This window comes from Parus major, chromosome 7 (genome assembly GCF_001522545.3).
Source record: "Parus major isolate Abel chromosome 7, Parus_major1.1, whole genome shotgun sequence".
In the NCBI taxonomy this organism is placed as follows: Eukaryota; Metazoa; Chordata; class Aves; order Passeriformes; family Paridae; genus Parus; species Parus major.
The window spans coordinates 31,383,249-31,399,269 of record NC_031776.1 but is presented as its reverse complement, the minus strand read 5'-3'; the positions used below and the strand labels follow the sequence as shown (position 1 = coordinate 31,399,269).

The following is a 16,021-nucleotide window of genomic DNA, read 5'->3' as shown; positions in this document are numbered from 1 at the left end:
ATCTGTCTGTTTATCTACTGAGTGAAAGTCCTGGTCTGTTATTCCAGTGTCAGCTATTTCAGAGAACATTTATCTATGGAACAGATTAATTTCAGTTAAATATTACTTCTACTGGTGTATAAGTAGTGTGTAATAATTTCTGAAGCAAGGTTCAGAAATGGACCTGATTTATTGTAAGACAGTCATCTTCTTTCTGTTGGTTTCTCTCAGCCTTGGGATAGATGGGAAGTTTGCTCAGAATTTTTTGAATTTTTCCACCATTGCTGGGCCTCTACCCCATGAGCTGGCAGAGAGGTTGGGCCTGCAGGACCAGGTCCTGCCCGAGGACCAGCAGGGCCCTGCCATGGCTGAAGCACGAGGTTACCTGTGCCAGCCAGATCTCATGGCTTCCGAACTGCCCCGGTACTTCTCCCAGCTGCGCGAGCGCGAGGTGACGCACTACAAACTCCTCCTGCCGTGGGCACGCGTTCTTCCCGAGGGGAACGCCATGAGGGCGGATGGAGCCCAGGTGTGGTGCTACCGGCAGCTGCTGGAGGCTGTGGCTGCTGCAAACCTCAGAGCAGTGCTGGTTCTGCACCACGGCCGCGTCCCCGGCGTGGTGGCCGCGCAGGCCGGCGGGAAGAGAGCCAGGGCTTTTTCCGAGCTTTTTGTGGAGTACGCAGAGTTCAGCTTCCACACCTTTGGGGACCTGGTGGATGTGTGGCTGTCCTTCAGTGACCTGCCAGAGGTCCTTCAAAGCCTGCCCTACAGTGAGCCCCAGGAACGAGTCCAGGCCGTGGCTGCGGCTCATGAAGGATTTTACGCTGCGCTCCATGAGAAAATCTCACCAGCAGGTAAGGAGAGCAGGGTTTTCCAATATGACTCACAAATATTTTGTGATAGTATTAGATGGCAACTGCTACATGCAGTCTCTCGGTAGATATTTTTGTGTGCCTCTTCCCGACCCACAGAGGAAAGACTAAAACCTTTCTCAAATGTACCTGAAACCATGAATAAACAAATAAGGCACAAGAATTCTCCTGTGCAATAATAACTGTGAGGAAGTCTGCATTGTCCTTTGACTTTCCTCATTGCAGACACTGGGATCTTCAGTACTTAAATCCAAATCTACCTGTGTTACTCAGAGCAACAGAATTTCACCTCTTCTACGGTGGGTACCTGGGATTTTTTCCACCTTTGGTCTGCCTTTTTTGGCCTTGGAATTTTTCTGTCACAGACAGACAACCAGTAGAGCTGTCTGAGTCACTATTTCTTTTCCCAAATTTTTAATTTGTTAATTAATTTTTAATTCTTGCAATTGTTAGGAATACTTTGTTGTACAGTTCCCACTATCTGGTGATAGCCCTTAAAAGTTGCCCAGATTCCCTCCTGCATCTCCTGTCTTTCCAAGTTCCTGCCACCCCAACATCTCAGAAACATTCAGCATAGAATGGATTAAAAAAATAATAAAATTGTAGAAGCATCACAAAGGCATGAAAATTAATAAAGATATTAGTTATAATTATGCAGGGAGTGGACTGACATTTTATTGACAAGGCTTCTTGAATGGTGCCTTTGAATTTCTACCTTCTTCAGTTCTCCCCTGAAATCAGAGTATTATGAAATCAACTACCTGGAGCAGTGGCTGGTGTTCCACAGTTTCAACAATTTAAAAGTGGTTTTAAAATAACTGCAGTAAACTGAAATATTTATTTGTCCTTAGTATGTTACTAACAGACTGCCTCTTTCTCTAGGTGGAAAACTGTCCATTGCTTTGGAAATGGATCATGTTTTGGACAGTGCTTCATCAGAATTGCTTTCAGTTTCTCTTCGGGTAAGACCTTAAGGAAATATTTCCAAAATTATATAAATTTGCCTTGATTTAGCTTTGTTTTTTATGTATGGGATCAAATTACTTGTTGCAAGTTAAATAAGCTTTTAGCAGGTCAACCAGTTTGGTATGCTTTAATTATTTGATTAGTCTGATTATGTGAAACTGCTGATTTAAAACTTGTTTCAGCATCCTTTCTTGGCTGCTAGGCACTGATTAAGCTACATGGAAACAAATTTGCTCTCATAATTGGCAATATTAGCAATATACTTGCTAAATGATAAGGTGTCTCCAAAAAATGTACCTGTTACCATTTTCTCTGCAGGTGCACTTTATGCACCACCAAAGATATTGATACATCATCCTAATTAGCTGCTATTTAAAATATTTGCTGATTATGTTAAAACCCAGACTGAGCTGTGCTAAAAGTGGTGTAGTTGCACAGGGATAGCACAACATGAGGAGAACATAATCTCTACAAAAGCCATGACATTCTTTCTTAAAGATCCAGTTCCCTCTTCATAGCTGTCCTCACCCAGAGGATGCTGATGCAGGTTATAGTGCACAGATGACACTGCAGGGTTTTTTGTTGTATTCATAATCCTTCAAAACTTAGAACCAGGTCAAGCAATGTGACATAGCAAGGATTTAAGCAAGGTGTGGTTTGTAGGGAGAGCAAAGAAGTTGTTTGAGATGAGCTAACTAAAGTAGAAGAGAACCTTGGACTGAAAAACAAACTGAAAGCTTATCAGTTTTCTTCTAACATCAGCAGCTGGTTTAGCAAGAAAATGCAATCTGTTCCCTTGAGGTTGATGACTTCTAGTGGGATAACACTTGTGGTATGGAATGATTGAAGATTTCTGAAGTGGACTTTCAGCCGAGGTTTATTGATAAGGCCTGCCTGAACCACATAGTTATAAAGGTTTCTCTGATAAATCATAAACAGAAATTAAGAAATTACCTGTAAATCATTAATATTAAATTCATAAAATAGGATTTAATTTAGTTGTTTAATTTGTACTTTATTTAAAAGGAGGTATGCAAAACACATCTTCCCTTAAAATACCCAGTCTGTGCTCTCTATATTGTCCAGGGCTCCCCAACAACTGTATGGCTTCTTAATCCAGCAATATGTCTTTATCAAACTTCACACAGTTTTATGTAGTTTTAATGTAATACTTCCAAAAAACCCCATTTTACTCCAGTGTGATCATTTTCCTTTTCTTATTTCCAGGATTCAGTAGACTTTGTGTCTCTTAACCTTCAGTACCACTGTGGAAATGAAAGAGATTTCTACAAGAAATTGAGTAAATTCCAGGTAACTGCTGTTATGCACAGGGTTAAAATGATAGCAGCAAACAACAGACCATAAATAGGAGCAGTATTTCATGTGCTGTCATGCATGTCTAAACAGTTCTGATTTTCTGTGAAAGCTCAGGCAGCAGCTACACTAAGAAGCAGCTGCAATGTAGTCATTTCTCTGTTGTTGTTCTGACTTAAAAACTGTTATTGGAAAATACTGGAAAGGATCTTCTTGGTCAATGCTTATTGTTGATGCATTAACAGCTGGAATGGAAGAATTCTTTTGTCTGGGACTGAAAAACCTTCTCTCTCACATGCTAAGTGTTTGATAAGCTGTTTGGCCAATACCTTAGTACTGAAAGATATTAAACTCTACCATGAGCTCTACAGCAGTGCTACAAAACTTCACATTCCTCATCAGCAGAGGCAGTGCTAGAAATGTTACTGAGGGTGAGTTCATTAAAGGATTAGATCTCCTGGCAGCACCAACATCAGTGATGCTGTAGTCTGGTACCTATTATGACCTATGTTAAACCTCTGGTAGTGAACTGCATTCTTAAAACTCACAGGCAAAGAGTCATCCAGCATCTGGGTAGCAGGATAAGGAGCTGCTTGTGTAAAATGCTAAACATGCCAAGATATTGTTTTACTAAGTGGCTGATGCTTCTTTTCATACTACTCCCTGATTTCTGGTTGCAGAATGTCTGGAAGGACAAAGACATCTTGGTTTTTAGTCTAAAGGTCCTTGACTGTGCTTCCATGGAAGAGCATCCTTTCAAACCAGTAGCTGCTGTTGTCACAGGTGAGTGATGTTTGAAGAAGGAGAGTTTTTTAGTTAAGATCTGCATGGTAACTTAAGAAGGAAATTCAAAATCATCCAATCTAAGCTGCTTCTATGAGATAAAATAAACTTTACGTTTTTTTTATAGTTTTTTTTTTATTTTCTTGGAAAATTAAAGATGGATGGTGAGTGTTGAGGGAGGGGAAGCAAGAAATCTTTCACAAATCTTTTCATCTTTTTCATTGGCCTCAAATTGTGGAAGGGGAGGTTTAGGTTGGATATTAGGAAAAATTTCTTTTAAGATATAATTATTTGTTACAAGTAGTGACATGCAGTCATGGCATCTAAGACTACATCACTTACCATTTGTTTGTTTTTAGCTATTAATAAAGAAGAAGCACATCTGATTGGGTGTGATGTTAATGAGTTCTTGGACTACTTATCTGATGTTTCAAGGTACTCTAGAAAACACTGTAGCACCATACAATACTATAATAAGATACAGTATTAAACAGCATCCTCTAGAAAACTATGTGCAGGGAGAGACAAGACATTTTAGTGGTAAAGTCTGCTGTTAGTTTCTGAAAGGGCTGCAAAGGGCTGTTTTTTCTGCTGAGCCCAGTCTCTTCCAATTACTTGCAATCCTCTATCTGCTACTAATCCTATAATGTAATCCTCTTCCACTCTCTCATCCTTGGTTACCCAAATTGCACCTTCAAGCCAATAGTGACAAGTACATTTTTCAAGCTTTCTGCTCTTTTTCAAGAGCAAAATGGTTATAAATAAACAAATCTAATAGAGGCTTTCCTAGGGGAGAAGCCATTTGAGCTTATGGAAACACGGGAGATGTCATTGTGCAGGGAGATGCTAAGGATTCCAGTAGCAGGAAACTCATGAAACAGTTGTAGAATGGCAAATTGCTGTTCACTGCAAGGATTTTTGTTTGCACCTCTGACCTAACTAATGAATTATGAGACTCTACATGCAAAGAGCTGTTCTGCAGTTACCCACTGCCCTCCACTTTCATGTTCCAGCTGGGAGATAGTAGGGTTAGATTGATCAGATGCCAATGGAATTATATGTGGCTTATGTGACTTGTATGGGAAGCAAACTTCATACTCTGTGTTTGCAAGTTTTATGGCACTGGCATCCACCTTGGAGATTTTAACTTCTATTCATTGCATTTCCAGTGAAACAAATACTCTACAGGAAAACCCAGATGCTGTTCTTGCCCCTCAGTCCTCCTATCAAACAGTCTGTGAAATGTTTGCTGAACAGTCTGAATCGGAGAGGGATTCTTTCCTGCAAGATGTTTTCCCACGTGGGTTCCTCTGGGGCATATCCACGGGCGCCTTTAACATCGAAGGAGCTTGGGCAGAGGATGGGAAAGGAGAGAGCATCTGGGACCAGTTTGGGCATGGGGCCCATGTCCACATGAACCAAACAGCAGACGTGGCATGTGACAGCTACTATAAAACCAGCTATGACATTTACCTGCTTAGGGGTCTTCACCCCCAGCTGTACAAATTTTCTGTATCCTGGTCTAGAATTTTCCCTGCTGGCACCAACAAGACCATCAATTCCAAGGGAGTTGATTATTACAACCGCTTAATTGACCGCTTGTTAGACTCTAATATTGAGCCCATGGTGACTCTGTTCCACTGGGACCTGCCCCAAGCTCTGCAGGCTCTTGGTGGCTGGCAGAATGAAAGTATCATAGATGTTTTTGTGAGCTATGCAGACTTCTGCTTTTCCAAGTTTGGGGATCGAGTCAAGCTCTGGGTTACGTTCCATGAGCCCTGGGTTATCAGCTATGCTGGCTACGGCACCGGAGAGCATCCTCCAGGAATCACTGACCCAGGAGCAGCATCTTACAAGGTAGGGGCACAGGAATAATTAAGATCCTGCAGCTACTCTTGTTGGATTGTTTTCCATGATGGTTCTGTGCTTTAACTATGTTCAAACGTAATGTGGCCTCTGAGGCAGCTATTACTTGGTTGCTGGATTTATGACACTTGTTAAAAATGGGTCAGTTAACAGAGGCCAGGTGTTGTTATTTTATTTTTTCTGTTCTGAAAGCTGATGTAGATGGATAGTCAGATTCTTTTGCTTTTTCCAAATCCTACTACACTCCTTGTCTATCATTATTTATTTTGTCAAGGTCTTTTCTTTTGGATGGAGAGGACATTTTCACGTGGCAATAAACCCAATACTTAAGAGATTTTGTGCAATGCAATGTGACACATTTTCCTCTGCTTTCTGCTCTCAGGTTGCTCACACAATTCTCAAGGCTCATGCCAAGGTCTGGCACCTGTATAATGACAAATACCGTTCTCAGCAACTGGGAAAGGTGGGGCTGGTGCTGAACTCGGACTGGGCTGAACCCAAGACTCCAACCAGCTCCGAGGATGTGAGGGCATCTGAGAGGTACCTCCAGTTCATGCTCGGCTGGTTTGCTCACCCTGTATTTGTTAATGGTGATTACCCAGATATCCTAAAGGCTCAGATCCAGGAAGTGAACCAGCAGTGCTCCACGACAGTTGCACAGCTGCCTGTGTTTACAGAGGAGGAGAAATCCTTGATAAAAGGGACTGCAGACTTCTTTGGCCTTTCCCATTACACTTCCCGCCTGGTCAGTGCCGGCACTGACGGGATGTGCACACCAAGCTACGAGAGCATTGGGAATTTCTCCTTGCATGTAGATCCTTCCTGGCCACAGGCTGCCTCTTCTTGGATCCATGTGGTCCCTTGGGGATTAAGAAGGCTGCTGAAGTTTGTATCCCAGGAATACACAGGGTCAAAGATACCAATATACATAGCAGGGAATGGTGTGCCCACAGAAGATGCCGGGGATCTTATCAATGATACTCTGCGAGTGGATTATTTCCGCCAGTACATTAATGAAGCCCTGAAAGGTATGGAGAAATTAAATTATTTTTTTTAATCATGCCAAATGGTTATTCTAACCCTTCCATGGTGGTTGGCTTTGCTACGTCACCACTTGCACTGTGATGTGAGGTCAGCCGCCTGTTGTATGGATAATGAGTGTGACTTTATATACTTAAGCCTCTGGTGTCCAATGTGGAGTTCTCCATTCTCTTTAGATATTGGAGTGCATTTTTTTATATATGGATTAATGTAGCCTGGACCCTAAGGTCAGTCCCTCTGTGAGAACATTGTTCACTGTACACTCCAGTTCCCCTGGAGATGATTGGCCTGCAGGCTTTTGCCTGTAGACTTCTCATAAATTTGAGCTGAACTGCCTTTACCAATTAATCAGATCTAACTAGCAGTAACCACTGCAGACTGGAAATAGCTCCTTAAAATTTTTACCTCAAATCATTTTGAGAATGTTCAGGTTATGCTTGTATCTTTTAAAGATGTCTATCTTTTGACATAAAAATAGTGTTAGTGGCAAGCTCTGGACAAATGTAGAGAGCTGAGGTTTCAAATAGAGATTTGACTGATGCTCTCTAGATAGACTAAACAATACTGTCAGGAAAACATTAAATAAGCTGTACTAAATATGTTTGTGATCAGTGTATACATCATTTGATCTGCTTGACCTAGATCTCAACATACTGCTAGAAGTGTTGGAAGAGCTACAGAAAACACAATTTAGTGCTGCTATGCCTCAGCAGAAGAGGATGGACTGCACATGGGAGTGAACTTTTTTTGAATAAGAGAGATTTAGTGCTTTTTTGTAAGCAATGTGAAGAGGGATGCTGGACTTGCCTCTGCTGGTATTGGGTACACTGTTCTGCTAAAAGAAGCTCTCTTGTGCTCAAGGAATTTAGGCAAGCACTAAATACCTGAAATGTTTCAGTTTAATTACAGTGTTAAATCTAAAAGTGCACCATACACCTGAATGGATGAAATCTGCTTGAAGATGTGTGACAAGAACACAGGGGAAAGAATACCAGTGGCACAAGTGTCTTGTACTAAGACACCTCTTGACTAGTACTTCTTTTCTCACACATTTCTACCACTAAGCATTTCATCAGCTCCTATTACGGTGCTGACTGCTTTTCCTGCCAGATACTCTTAATTATTTGGGAAGTTTTTCTAGACTTTAAAACCATTTGTAAGTATTTGGCTTGTGACACATATCCTTGGCTGTGATGCTTCTGTTGTGCTGAGGTGTGTTTAGGAAATGTTCAGGTGGGTAATTAACAATGTCTCGTTGTTTCTGTGGCAGCGGTGAAACTGGATGCTGTTGATGTCCGGTCCTACATTGCTCGATCCCTGCTTGATGGCTTTGAAGGCCCAGTGGGATACAGCCTAAAATTTGGGCTGCATCATGTCAACTTTGAAGACAGCAACAGACCAAGGACTCCCAAGGCATCTGCTTACTTCTATTCCGGTATCATTGAAAAAAATGGTTTTCCATCCCAAACATTGGGCAGATCTTCTGCACCAGTGGTGTTTGACCAACCTGTGCCATCAAAGCTGCCAAATTTACCAGCATCAGAAGTTCCCTCCAAGGCAACAAAGGTTGTCTGGAAGAAGTTTTCATCCCAGACTGCCTTTGAAAGAGACATGTATTTTTATGGGACATTCCCAGAGGATTTTACGTGGGGTGTGTCTTCCTCTGCCTACCAGATAGAGGGAGGTTGGAATGCTGATGGCAAAGGACCCAGCATATGGGATAACTTCACCCATGTCCCAGGGAATGTAAACAATAATGATAATGGAGATATAGCTTGTGATAGCTACCACAGGGTGGAGGAAGATATTTACATGCTGAGAGCCTTAGGGGTAAAGAACTATCGGTTTTCACTGTCCTGGCCTCGAATTTTCCCCACTGGAAGGAACAACTCAATCAACAGCCATGGAGTAGAATACTACAACCGTCTCATTGATGGACTGATTGCAAACAACATCACTCCAATTATCACTCTCTACCACTGGGACCTACCACAAGCTCTCCAGGACATCGGTGGCTGGGAGAGCAACGAGCTGATTGACCTGTTTGACAGCTTTGCAGACTTCTGTTTCCAGACCTTTGGGGACAGGGTGAAGTTCTGGATTACAATCAATGAACCCAACATCATTGCCTGGCTGGGCTATGGCACTGGCTTGTTCCCACCCAATGTCAAGGACCCTGGCACTGCTCCCTACAGGGTTGCCCACATCTTACTGAAAGCTCATGCCAGGGTCTACCACACCTACGATGACAAATACAGAGCGAGTCAGGGAGGGGTCATTGCCCTGTGCCCCTTCATTACCTGGGCTGAGCCAAAGACACCAAGTGACCCCAGGGACATTGAAGCTGCTGACAGGTACCTGCAGTTTTTGGTGGGTTGGTTCACACACCCGATTTTCAAAAACGGGGACTACCCCGAGGTCATGAAGTGGAAAGTCGGGAACAGGAGTGAGCTCCAGAACCTGCCGTCGTCGCGCCTGCCGCTTCTCACAGCGGAGGAGCGCGAATACATCCGGGGCACAGCAGATGTCTTCTGCTTCAACACATACTCCTCCAAAATTGTAAGCCATTCAACAACACGTCTGAAGCCTTTCTCCTATGAGTATGACCAGGAAGTTTCATTAACAGTGGACAGCTCCTGGCCTTCCTCAGCTCTTACTGACCATCGGCCTGTGGCCTGGGGTCTGAGGAGGCTACTGAACTGGATCAAAGAGGAATATGGAAACCCCCCAATATACATCATTGAGAATGGCGTGGGGACAAAGGCCAAATCGGATGTTGATGACAATGCCAGGATATTTTACCACAAAACATACATTGACGAAGCTTTGAAAGGTACCAGAATTTGCTTTTGTTCTGTTGGTGTTGTGTGTCTCCTCTCTAGATTTCTGGTTACTTAACTCCTGTGAAGAGTACTTTTTCAAAGTGATTGATATCAGTCTTTAAATAGTCTGAACACAATATAAATATAGTGTTTGTTTTTATGATCTCCTTTGCATGGCTGTACTCTGTTTCCTCCAACTATGAAGATTCTGTCAATGACCTTAGTTAACCAGTGCCACCTGTATGAAACAGGAACCTGTATGTGCTTGCATGTGAATTCCTTAGGGTTCATTTAATGTGTGATTATGCTGCTGATGCTCCTCCATTTTTTTCTTGGTCTTTCAGCTTACAAGGTAGATGGTGTTAATCTGAAAGGATACAATGCTTGGTCTCTGATGGATAACTTTGAATGGGTGGATGGTTATGATCCAAGATTTGGATTGCACCAGATTGATTTTGACAACCCCAACAGGCCAAGAACACCAAAGCGCTCTGCTATGTACTATGCAGAAATCATCCGCAATAATGGCATCCCACTGCCCAAGGAAGATGAATTTTTATATGGAGAGTTTCCAAAGAACTTCTTTTGGAGTGTAGCAACTGCAGCTTACCAGGTCAGGAAACTGAGATGGACTCCTCAAGTATCTGTGGACAGTTAATTTATTGTGTGGCACCACAAAGAATAACAGGCTGAATTTTTTGCTAGGTCAAGACCTCAATTTGGGTTTGCTAATAATTCTTCTCCCCTTTTCAATTACAGATTGAGGGAGGATGGAGAGCAGATGGGAAAGGACTTAGCATTTGGGACAAATATGCCCACACTCCCTTGAGAATTGGCAAGGATGCGACTGGAGATGTAGCTTGTGACAGCTACCACAGGATTGAGGAGGATGTGGAAATGCTGAAAAGCCTCAAGGTGTCTCACTACCGCTTTTCAATCTCCTGGTCCCGAGTTCTCCCAGATGGGACCACCAGGTACATCAATGAAAAGGGACTCAACTACTATGAAAGGCTGATCGATGCCCTTCTGGCAGCCAACATTGTTCCTCAGGTAACTACACCCAGTAAACTTCAGGTAACTAAAAAATAGCAACCCCCAAATCTGATGCTCAGAGCAACGTGGGTGTTTCCATCCATACCCTCCTTCACACAGAAACTGTTTTTCATGTTTTTTCAATTCATTATGGGAAGAAACATGGGGTATTGCATGAGCAAATGAACTTGGAATGTAGAGGTATGTTGAAATTACTACCCAGAAAGACCACGGTAAACTTACTGCTGGCTGTTTCCAACTGCCTTCTTGTCCCTTCACCTTGGAAATAGATTCCACAGGACCTATGCAGGCATGGTTCAGACACTGGGGTGAGACTGACTAACATCACTCCTGGGATCTTCCTTCTTGCCTTTCTTAGAGATAGATACAACTTTATTCTTTTTCTGGGAGTCAGGAAGCTCCACTGATCAGTGTTATTTGTCACATACCATGGATGGTGACCTCAACCCTGCATCAATCAGCTCTTTCAGCACTGTTGAGTGTCTCTGAGCTGTCCTCATACCCCTGTACCAGCCCAGACAGGTGTTCTGGTGGATTGTATTTCACCTGAGAGTCAGTGCAGGTGGAGCAGTTCTTCACTGAGGAGTTCTTGCTGTCATAAGGTGGTTTTTGCTAAAAGCTTCATCTTCACCATTAGGCAGTCCCTAAAGAAACTGGCAAAAATGTATTTTATGGAGTGCATGGGTGATCACTACAACATCAAACTACATTAGGAGCAGGTAACTGCAGATCAAAGCACAGTTTGTGGTCTTAAATGAATCTGAGTTACTGTGAGAATGACTGGTTGAGTCCTTTGTCCTCCTGTCCTTCCCCACAGGTAACTCTCTATCACTGGGACCTCCCACAGGCGCTGCAGGACCTCGGTGGGTGGGAGAATGATGCTATAGTTCAGAGATTTAAGGAATATGCTGAGGTCCTTTTCCAGAGGCTGGGAGATAAAGTGAAATTTTGGATAACCCTCAATGAACCCTACAATACTGCCTATCTTGGCTATGGCGTTGGCACAGCTGCACCAGGTAAGACTGCTGGGCATAACCTCAGAGCCCTCATGGCACTGTCAGCACAATTATTTTATATTGCAGCAGAGTAGTTCCTTAGGGCTTACAACGGTAGAACAAGGAAAATTGTGTGCTGTGGATAGATGGGGTTTGGATTGCTGTGGTGTGATGAACAGGTCCTTCTTTCACTCTTCCTGTCACCTCCAAGTCTGGATTACACTTGTTGCCTGGAACAGACCTTATTTCCAGACCAGCTTCAGGGACTGTGGAGATGAGTTAGAGCTGAAAGAAGATCCAGCTCAGCAGCAGGGTAGAACCAAGAGAGAGGGGATGTGAGCTGACCTGAACACACAGCTTTCTGCTTTCCAAACTGGCAGCAGCAGCCTGTTGCCAGGGCTGGCAGTCCGTGTCCCGCTGCCGAGGGAGGAGGGGCCGGTGCAGGATCCTGCTCGCACAGCCTTCCCGTGGGGAGCTGCTCCTTCAGCTGCCTCTGCCTGGCACTGATTCCAGGCTGGGCGTGGGGCTCCAGGTGTTGCTCGTTCATTCCTTTACCAGGGGCAGTTCTGGGTGCCATGGGGCTGTGTTAACCTGGGAAGCAGCCATGAGAGGGCTGGGAAGTGCTGCTCCGCTGCCTGAGCTGTCCCTGTCCCCGCAGGTGTCTCGGTTCGGCCGGGACGTGCTCCCTACGTGGTGGGACACAACCTGATCAAGGCACACGCGGAGGCCTGGCACCTTTACAACGAGACCTACCGGGCCAAGCAGGGAGGGCTCATCTCCATCACCATCAACTCTGACTGGGCAGAACCACGCAACCCACACAGCCAGGCAGATATCGAAGCTGCCACACGACTCATGCAGGTACAGAGACCCCTGGTCACAGCTCCCCCTGCTGCTCCAGGTGACACCCCCTCTTCCCGTGCTGGATGTGCCCAGACACAGGTCAGCATCTCACTGAAATAAAACAGTGAGGCAGAGGCATCACTGCAAGGAAATGTATCCCCTTATGGGGGCTGATCAAGAATGCAACAGAAATGAGACAAAGTATGGTTGCAGTGACAAAAGCTTATTAAATTTACTGCTGTTATATGGGCATCCCTTTGTATCTCCATGTGCCTGATATAAATTTAGGTATCACCTATAAAGCAGCACATGACAGAGGAATGGCTAAATCCCATGTTTTGATATATAATTTATCCTCCCTTATTTCCTGGTTTAGTTTTTTCTAGGTTGGTTTGCTCACCCCATTTTCAAAAATGGTGATTATAATGAAGTGATGAAAAGAAGGATTCGGGAACGAAGTCTGGCTCAGGGCCTGAGCAAATCCCGGTAAGAGCCCAGGCACACACCTGCTTTTGTTTCACTGGCTGTGCTGAAACATGCTTTTCTTACAGAAATTATACATTTCAATGATTCTATTCCAGTATTACTGTAAAAAAGGCTTATTTGTATCCTTACAGAAAAATTCTAGTGTACGTTTTCAGAGAATCACAGAATGGTTTGTGTTGGAGGGGACCTTAAAGGTCAATTATTTCCAATCCAGGTGGGGGGCTTTGCCTATTCCCTGTCTTTACCTCTCTTGCAAACTAAATTGGCTAATACATCTTTGGGATAATAAATTGTCAGCTCAGTGATACAGTAACTGCCCTGCATTAGCCACAGTACTTTATCTGATGCCTGTGGTAAATTCATTTAACTTTTCTTAACACTATATACTGAACTCATTGGTTCTTCTCAGTTACATTTATTGTTTTTCATTCCCACTTTCTCTTCTTGTGCTTGTGGTGCTGGTACCAGGGATCCCAGCATTACCCATGGAGTGTGTGCAAAGTGTATTCTCTGTTTTCTCTTGCAGACTTCCAGAATTTACTGAAAGTGAAAAACAAAGAATTAAAGGCACATATGACTATTTTGGTCTAAATCATTATACCACAGTTTTAACATACAACCTAAACTATCCTAAGGGTGTTATGTCATATGACTCTGATAGGTAAGAGATGAAGTTAAATTATTGTTCAAGTAAAATCTGCACAGCTGGAGCCTGGGTTAACTGACAAGTGTAAAATTATAGCAAATAAAGCTGTGAGATAGGTGTTTTAAGCTGTTGTAAACCAATACTAGGGATAATATAACCAGGCAGTACCCGAGGTCCTGTTATTTTCACAAAAGTCCAGCAACAGCCTCTCTCTTAGACATGAGGTGATAAAAAAAATTATCATATTTCCTTTGTTTTTATTTATCATAAAATTATCATAATTTATCATATTGCCTTCAATCTGCCATTTAAACTGTGAGGTGTTACCCTGGTTTGCTGTTAAACAGGTTTAGGTCCCTCACTGCATTGGATAAATGTAGGTTCAAAGTCTAAATAGCTAAATCACTTCATGGTTAAGTATAGATTAAGTCAAGATTTTTTATTTAGATGCTAATTTCATTCTTCAACTTGTAAAAGTAAACAACAGGAGTTTACTAGTTTTTCTAATGAGAATTCAGGTACTGGTGGGGACCACACATGGAGGTGAAATTGTCTCCTTTCCAAAATGTTTCCACAGGGAATAGATGAAATTGTTGTAACTTTCCTTTGCTGCTAGATCCCAGCCCCTTATAATTTAACCCTGTAGGAGAGTGGGCTCATTACATGTAGGAATCTACATGTAATATAAAGTGTAAATTTGCATGCTCAAGCACTGCATTATGCCTTGAAAAGTAGAAATGGTGTTGTATACAAAGATTTGGAATCAACATCACATCGTCAGGCACAGCTGATTTACACAGTGTTATTGTAAATCAAAGCATGAGAAGTGTTTTTAGGCTTGTGAGCAGCAGCAACAGCAGCAGCACCTCAACCCTGGGCAGAGAGGTGCCTGGCACTGGGACTGGCCCTGAGCAGTGTCCTCCTCCACAGGGGCGTAGCCACAGTGACTGACCGCAGCTGGCCGAGCTCCGGTTCCCTCTGGCTGAAGGTGACACCCTTTGGATTCAGGAAGATCCTCAGGTGGATAAAGGAAGAGTACAACAACCCTCCCATTTATGTGACTGAAAATGGGGTCTCAGAGAGGGGAGCCTTTCAATTCAATGACACTTGGAGAATGCATTACTTTCGCACCTACATTAATGAGGCACTCAAAGGTAAGAGTGATTATTGACATCTGGTCACCCAGAGCTCTAGAGAGCAGCAGTGGCTTTACCACAAGATTGATGTGTGTAAAGCAAGCTGTAAAGAGCTGAAAGACCACTGCCATCACACTTGCAAGTTACACGATTACATGGGCTTACTGAATCCATTTCAAAGAGCCTTTGGGTTTGCCAAAAACTGTCCACAGATAGTCAAAAATGTGCCAGGAAAGAAGATCTAAAGGAAGAACAAACCCTGGGTTTAGTGGGATAACCTGCAGGTTCCCTGATTTGCTGCACCTCCTGAAAGAAGGTATTAGTACCTGATGAACTCCTTAACTCCTTCTAGTCTTGACTACTGCTGTGTCTAAAAACAGCATCTTTTTTAAAAACAACACTAAAAACCCAACCCCCAAACTGGTTTCAGTTACAGCAGTGGTCAAACAACTTCAGGAAAGGGCTTTTTCAGTTTGCTTTTGTGATGTACTGGAACAGCCAGGTGTTTAGACTTTTACTGCCTTGTAGCAGCAAGGCCCCACAAACACTTGTTTAGGCAATGGGTTGCACTTTAATGGGTTTCCTTCTCTATTCCTAAATGTTTGGTTGTTGCACAAAAGCTTTGATTTTTGGAGCAGAGAAAAGCAGTGTCCAGTCCTGGGCACTGAGTGAACTACCCTGGCTACTTGTTGGCTCTAACTTGGCAGCTGAGCTACCTCAAAGCAGCTGAGGCAAGTCAAGGCAGGAGAGAGGTGGGAATAGGGAGAACAAAACCAATGAGTCCCAAGTGGCAAGAACCTCTCTGTGTGCCATGTGTGGATGTTCTGGAGCACCTTCCTGCTCTGGGGTTCAGAACCACTGACCTGTTCTCTCTCCTCTCTGCTCCTGCCTGCAGCCATTGTACTCGACGGTGTCGACTTACGGGGCTACACTGCGTGGACACTGATGGACAACCTCGAGTGGGCAGCAGGTTATGAGGAGAAGTTTGGCCTCTACCATGTGAATTTCTCAGACCCTGCCTTGCCACGGCGCCCCAAGGCCTCAGCCAAGTATTACTCACAGATCATAAACTGCAATGGATTTCCAGACCCAGCAACGGGCCCACATCCCTGTCTGGAACAGAAGCCAGAAGGTAAGTGATGCAGCAGAAATGGTGCTTGTGTGTTTGCATCTAATCCTAATCCCAAAAATTCCATAGTCTAAGGTTTTTAGAGACACC

At 43.5% G+C, this 16,021-nt stretch overlaps 1 protein-coding gene across 1 annotated transcript in view; it reads left to right on the top strand.

The window, feature by feature from the left end:
- Positions 1-157: 157 nt before the first annotated feature.
- LCT (lactase) overlaps positions 158-16,021 on the top strand; it is a 17,761-nt gene continuing 1,897 nt past the window's right edge. Inside the window, exons 1-16 of the mRNA XM_015635233.2 lie at positions 158-833; positions 1,734-1,813; positions 3,045-3,128; positions 3,812-3,914; positions 4,274-4,349; positions 5,084-5,771; positions 6,163-6,808; positions 8,092-9,654; positions 9,988-10,256; positions 10,403-10,693; positions 11,514-11,712; positions 12,350-12,552; positions 12,911-13,020; positions 13,547-13,681; positions 14,597-14,820; positions 15,698-15,934. Coding sequence (XP_015490719.1) covers positions 158-833; positions 1,734-1,813; positions 3,045-3,128; positions 3,812-3,914; positions 4,274-4,349; positions 5,084-5,771; positions 6,163-6,808; positions 8,092-9,654; positions 9,988-10,256; positions 10,403-10,693; positions 11,514-11,712; positions 12,350-12,552; positions 12,911-13,020; positions 13,547-13,681; positions 14,597-14,820; positions 15,698-15,934 — 5,584 coding nt within the window. The remainder of the gene's footprint in view (positions 834-1,733; positions 1,814-3,044; positions 3,129-3,811; positions 3,915-4,273; positions 4,350-5,083; positions 5,772-6,162; positions 6,809-8,091; positions 9,655-9,987; positions 10,257-10,402; positions 10,694-11,513; positions 11,713-12,349; positions 12,553-12,910; positions 13,021-13,546; positions 13,682-14,596; positions 14,821-15,697; positions 15,935-16,021) is intronic.